Source organism: Engraulis encrasicolus, chromosome 19, assembly GCF_034702125.1.
Source record: "Engraulis encrasicolus isolate BLACKSEA-1 chromosome 19, IST_EnEncr_1.0, whole genome shotgun sequence".
NCBI lineage: Eukaryota > Metazoa > Chordata > Actinopteri > Clupeiformes > Engraulidae > Engraulis > Engraulis encrasicolus.
This window is the reverse complement of record NC_085875.1, coordinates 36738886-36745502: the sequence shown is the minus strand read 5'-3', so window position 1 is coordinate 36745502 and position 6617 is coordinate 36738886. Positions and strand designations below refer to the sequence as shown.

Below are 6617 nucleotides of genomic sequence, written 5' to 3'. Positions count from 1 at the left end.
TTGCAACGCTTTATGCAAATTAATGGGTTTGCAACATGCTATGCCACAGCTTCACTGTTCACTGCATGAAAATTAAACAGTGCCAGAAATTTTCTACACATCGCTCATGCTTTTCTGTTTCCTGGTGGAAATCGGCATTTGTTTCTGTCTCTGATGGCACAGTTTGCCAACCATCCCAAATGTGTTTCCCAGGAAGCATATTACAGACAGCAGTCCAGATAGGGTAATACTTTTACTTTTTTAATACCCTTTTAATACTTTTTAATAACCTTATGGTAATACTTACCATATAAACACGAAGTAAAGATGAGCATTTACTATCTGGAACATTTCATCTCATTCAGAGACGAGACGTTGCGGCTCGGATTGCATACGATTTTGATGCAACAACAAAAAAAACCTGCAAAAGGCAAGCGGCGGCGAGGGTTGGGCATAATTTTAAAAGCAACGTCCAATAGAATTCGAGCATGTGATGACGCGTTGCTGCACATCCAATGGAAAGGGTACGCCTGGTCTAACAACCAATCACATGGCTGGGCTGTCCTTTGCGACAGAGGAGAACATTTTTTGAATTTTGCGCAGAATCATACACGCACAGGGATTTTAGACAGCTTTCCACCGAGGTAGGTGCATGTCTTTTAGATGTATTAACGTGTTTATTCAATGAAACATTTGAAATGAAATTAAACGAAATCTTTTGCGAACTTTGTTATATAACAATACACATTGTCTTGGGTTAAAAAATAAATAAAACAACGGTTTGGTGTGCGGCTCACTGCAACTTATGGTCGTGGCAGCTACCGTAGTTTATGTTTGAAAACAATGCCATGATGGGTTCTCCCGTATCGTCAAGATTTACACTTATTTTCCCATAGTACCTTTCGTATTGGTTATGGTGGATTGGTTTCGAATTGGTTATGGTGGCTCCTAAGTTTCCCAGTGATGTGAATTAGCATGGCCTCCCCTGAAGATTCTTCATAAACTTACCGGTTGGTGTTACAGAGCGCCAACGCTTGTGATCCGTGATGTGTAGCGAGCTGCTATCTTGGCGCTTGCCCGTAGTAGTTCTAGCTAATTCAGTAGCTAGAGTTGCCATTAACTATTTATTTGTGGAAGCTGAACGAGATATCTTGCTGATCGCAAACTAAATATGCGATGGGCAAGAAGCAGCACAGGCCTATGACTGGTTTAATTGGAGTTGAATGTTTTGTTACTATTCTGCCCTGCAGAGTATGCCAGTGTAAGTGCAATTAAACCCGAGTCATCATGAGTTGGGCTGTGGAGGAGTGGAGGGATGGCCTCTCCGGGAAAGCACTCCAGAAGGTACAAGAGTTCGAAAGTCAGCTGGACAAGCTGAAGAAAGAACGGCAGCAGAAACAGTTTCAGGTGGAATCGTTGGAAGCTGCCCTTCAAAAACAGAAGCAGAAGGTTGGCACATAATTGCATGTTAACTAGCTTCAGTTTTTACTTATGCAATGTGTATGTTGATTGTTTTTTGGGAGTTGAGTGTGCAGTCATAAAACATTGTTATTGTTATTTTGGTTTGTTTACCAAATTAGTGTAGGAAGAGGTGGATTCCTTTCCTGTCTGTCTGTAGTGTGTCTTGTATATCTGTATGAAAGCCATTGTGGACGTTTGAGCCTGATGATGTTTTGTTGACATTAGTTTGACTCTGAAAAGAGTGAAGCAGCTGCTCTGAAGAGGGAGAATCAGTCACTTGTTGAATCGTGTGACACCCTGGATAAGACCAGACAAAAACTTAGCCATGACCTCCACGTAAAGGAGCAGCAAGTGAACTTTCTGGAGGGTCAGCTGAGCGCAAGCAAGAAGCAGATTGAAAGACTTGAGCAAGAACTAAAAAAGTAAGTGTGCCCTCCATTTTGTCAAACATTCATAATATGTGTTGATATAAAATGCATAATGGTTTGTTAAAGGTGCACTGTGTAGGATCGTGGCCAGAGTGGGTATTGCAACTATGCTGCACATTGAAAATATGCTGCTTATTGCCAAATTTGATATTTTCTTGAAATTATACTAAATGTATAAACTAATATTTACTATAACTAAAGTAAAGTAAGTTTTGTAGCTAAAAATGTCAATTTCTGGTAATTCAATAGGGCGGGCCATGGAGAAGATCCCCCTTTTTATGTATGAAAAATGCTATTTTCCCACTTATGATGATTACTTAGAATGTAATGAGGGTGGTAAGTATTTGTGGAAAAGGTAACATTTGTGCATGGGCAGCATGATTTCTGGAAAAAACTACAACAAATATTACACAGTGCCCCTTTAATGTTATTGAATGTACGGACACGTTTCTCACACTCAGCCTAGAAAAGTATGTAATGTCCATTATGCATTTGTTTATTTATAGATACAAGAATGAACTGGAAAGATCTCACAGCTCAAGCAATAACGACATGCAGCTGTATGCCACCCCACAGAAGACCTTTGCTGCCCCTGCTACTCCGGGCTATAGGCAACATGGTACAAACCTGTCCTCCCATTTTTTGCACAAGTGTAATGTTGCATGGTGTTGTGGTGTGCGGAACTATGAATGAATTGTGTTTTCTTTGTTGACATTTAAACCTTACAGACTCCAAGTTGGAAGAACTACAGGGAAAGTACAGCCAAGAGGTTGAGGAGAGGAAGAGGCTAGAAGCTGAACTCAAAGTCTTGCAAGTCAAAGTGAGTTTTTAAAGTTGCTGTGACATCCCGAATTGTTAATTAAACAAAAAAAAACTTTTTATTGCTCATGTCTCTTACACATGTTTCTGTTCTGTCTTTGTGTTTGTGTCTTGAAGCTGCTGAATCAGTCGTCAGTTAGTCACAAAGACATTGCGCGGCAACAGGCTGGATCGTCCGTATTTCCATGGCAACAGGAGCAACAAACGCCCTCCAAGAGGAGGAATGCAGCAGCATCATCCAGCTCGATGTGGTTTGGAGAGGAGACCCCACTGAGGCCGACCCACCAGAGCTCGACCCACCAGAGCTTCACCAACCAGAGCTCGAGCCACCAGAGCTTCTCCAACCAGAGCTCGAGCCACCAGAGCTTCTCCAACCAGAGCTCGAGCCACCAGAGCTCATTCATGTCTCAGGGAGACACGCCTGCAAACTCTCAGCAAGCTGACCAGCTCAGGTCCCTGAATCAAGGTATGCTCATGTGTCTCCTAGCCTGGGAACTCCCATACTGCCTTTAGTTCTACACAATCGTTTCCATCTGAAAGACAAGCATTTCGACCTTTACAGTGTCTCGGTCCAATCAGAGAGCAGGGCAGTGTGTCATAATAGCCAAGTATTCTGCCCCCTACGGAATTTACAGTAGGCAGGTCCCCAGACCTAATCTCACTTGTGATTAGGTCTGGTGGTAACCAGGCAACGTGTCTCCTGGAATGCTTGGAAATTATTTACAAAAAATATGCTATAGCACAGTTCCAGCGTTGTGTATATGGTAAAAATTGTGATGAATGACCTAGTACATTATTATTCGTTGCCAGTATTTAACTACAGGGTTTGTACAAAATAACAGAAACACCTGTTATTTTAGTGTGGGTAGTTTCATGGCTCAAGTGGAACGGCCTGTTGGCCAATTCATTAATTGCACATTGCACCAGTAAAGTGAAGTGTGAAGGTTCAATTAGTAGGGTACAAGCACAGATTTGCTCAAAAAATTGCAATGCACACAACATTATGGGTTACATAATCAGAGGTCAAAAAGGAGAATTTCTTGGTGCGCGTGTAACTATTGCATCTTTGACCGAGACAGCAAGTCTTTGTGACTTATCAAGAGCTATGGAATCCAAGGTATTGGCTGCATACCACCAAGGATGAACCACATCCAACAGGATTAACTGTGGATGCATGAAGAAGCTTCCACACTGAAGTGACAGGTGTTTCCATTATTTTGTCCAACCCCTGTAACTTAGATGTTGGGCAATTCCATGTAATTTTCAGCCAGACCATGAGACAATAAATTTACCTGTAATTGAACTTCCAAACTATCATGAAGGCCTCTCTATCACAGAGGCGTATAAGTTGAAACCGTACTCTGCGATCCAAATTATTATGCAAATTGGGTTTTCATTGATTTTCCTAAATTGTCAATATAATCATATTTTTCCAAGTAGAGCAGAAATCAAGTGTTTTTGGATGAAGCTTCAATAATTTGGAGCCAAGTCTGTCATATATTGGTCCAGGGCAGGAATTTTCGTGAGGGGCCATGGCCCTCGTGCCCTCCCACAGTGGCTTTGATGCCCTCTGACAAAGTTTTATGGATTAGCTGTCTGCCTCTTTTCTGACACGGCTTAAACACCAGCATCTTTTGAAGGAGGGAAAAAGTAAGTGATGCAGTGGGAGTCGAACCGGCAGCCTTTGGGCTACAATTCTGACAGGTTTCCCCGCAAACTATACTAGCTTCCATGTCTATTTTGTTGCTTTCGTTACGTACACCAATCGAATCTCGCGCACATCCAAAAAAATAATGGCTTCGGGTGCAGGTTCAAAAAAGTTAAGTCCATAGGTAATGAGAAAAGCCTCAGATATTTTGTCACATCATGACAATAGACTTGTGTTTTTCCTCTCCTATGCCGGTGGACTATGGATAAAACCCTTGTTGATCATGTTTGTGACAACACGCACATTAATCTATCCTCACGCAAAGAGCGAACTGCGTGAGGCTGTAAAGTTTATAAGAAGTCACTTATGCCAACTGTTTTAACCCTGATTTATAATGATACACAAACATGTCAACACTGCTAGCGTGCCAATGCGCCACACAGTAAGTTCAGTCAGTCTGTGCAATTACCCCGGTAACTTAACCCATGTGAGTGCAAGCTGTGTACTTTTTAAAGTGGGTTTTGTGGTTGTGGTTGGTTGGTTGCGTATTTCAAGCACGTCCGCACCGGTCGGCCATATTAGCATAGCCTAAACTCCCCACAGACCCTCTGTTACACCTGAAGTAAACTGAAGAATTGAAACGTTGAGATGCTGAAATATGTATACTGTTATTTCGCTGAAATATTGACACGTGTGTGTATCATACCTGCAAACTTGTCACCTTTCGGCGAAATTCGCCGTTTTGATCTCAAAATAGGTCACTTGGTGAATCGTGTTTTTTGTTTTTTTGGAGGGGGGGGGGTAGGCAGGCAAACGGAGACAGACTACAGACAGATATATTGGATACGGTAATACTTCTCATAGAATCTCAGCTAGTTTTACAGACATTACGGTTGAGCGACATTCTATTTCTTTTTTTTTTCCATTATATTTTTTATTCAAGAAAGCAGAAGTAATATGCATGTTGTTACAATATCTTGAATTGGATACTTTTCTTTTCTTTTTAACAAACAAACCCCACCCACCCACAACACCCATATACTGCTGTAAAAGACAAAAGAAACACATAAGTACAAAAAACAAAGTTTCCTGTACAATAAATTATATAAATAACTCAAGAGAAATAATAATAATAATAATAACAATAATAATTATGCTAGTTATAGTGACAAAGCCCAAAAGGAAAAACTTAACAATAACAATAATAATACTGAAAACTGAAAATAAATAGTGAAATAAAAATTGAAATAAAATAATAATAATTAAAAAAAAAAAAAAAAAAAAAAAAAAAAAAAAAAAAAAAACATTAGCAATAATAATAATGACAGACAATTGGGGTATTACATGCTCATATACATGTCAATAATTAAGCAAGATCAATAGTAAATCTCAGGGCTCCATAGGCTTATGGAAGGGTCTTGATATTTTTAAAGTACTCAATCAGAGGGTCCCACATCTTGTGACATTGTCTTGTCGAACCTCTAGTAAAGTATTTAATTTTTTCTAATTTCAAGAAAAACATTAATTCAGTGAGCCAGACAGACGCTTTGGGTGATTCAGGGGATTTCCAATGTAAAACTATATTTCTACGGGCTATCAAAGATGCAAAAGCAAAAGCATTCATCTTGTCAATGGATAGCGTATGCTCGTCAACCAATACTCCAAAGATGGCCATATCTGCAGATGGTTTTACTTTGGTGTGAAATGCATCATTTAGTATTTTACAGATAGATGACCAAAATTCAGTTAACTTGGGGCAATCCCAAAACATATGGGTCATATTTGCTGGAGCTGAATTACAGCGCTCACATCCGTCATCAACGTTGTCATACATTTTTGAGAGTTTAGATTTAGTGTAGTAAATTCTATGAAAGACTTTGAACTGTATCAGGCTAAGCCGGGCACAGGATGAAGTTCCATTAATTCTTTCCTGAGCACGTTCCCAGAAGTATCCAGGAATTTCAAAGCCAAGTTCTTCAGACCAAGCAGTTCTTAGCCTATCTAATGATGTCTCCTGGAAGAGAGGTTATTATATTGGAAATATTTGCAATATGTCTCCCCAAATGCATGGGATGACGCAAAATTTTCTCAAGTCCTGAATCTGCTGGGAAATCAGGGAATGTTGGACTCTGGCTTTGAATAAAATGGCGGACCTGGAAATACCTGAATAAATCAGATTTCTGTAGATTGAATTTGGCAGAGAGGTCATTGAAATTGGCAAAAATTCCATCTATATAGAAGCGGTGACATGCGCTCAAGCCATTCTCCATACAGTGAAGGTA

General features: G+C 40.2%; 1 protein-coding gene across 2 annotated transcripts in view; it reads left to right on the top strand.

The window, feature by feature from the left end:
* The first annotated feature begins 547 nt into the window (after positions 1-547).
* The window catches only part of cenpf (centromere protein F), a 33142-nt gene continuing 27072 nt past the window's right edge, over positions 548-6617 (top strand). For both annotated transcript variants that reach the window (XM_063184293.1, XM_063184292.1), the window contains exons 1-6: positions 548-623; positions 1230-1428; positions 1666-1862; positions 2375-2487; positions 2597-2688; positions 2805-3153. In XM_063184293.1, the coding sequence (XP_063040363.1) occupies positions 1267-1428; positions 1666-1862; positions 2375-2487; positions 2597-2688; positions 2805-3153 (913 nt within the window). In that variant the 5' untranslated portion in view covers positions 548-623; positions 1230-1266. The remainder of the gene's footprint in view (positions 624-1229; positions 1429-1665; positions 1863-2374; positions 2488-2596; positions 2689-2804; positions 3154-6617) is intronic.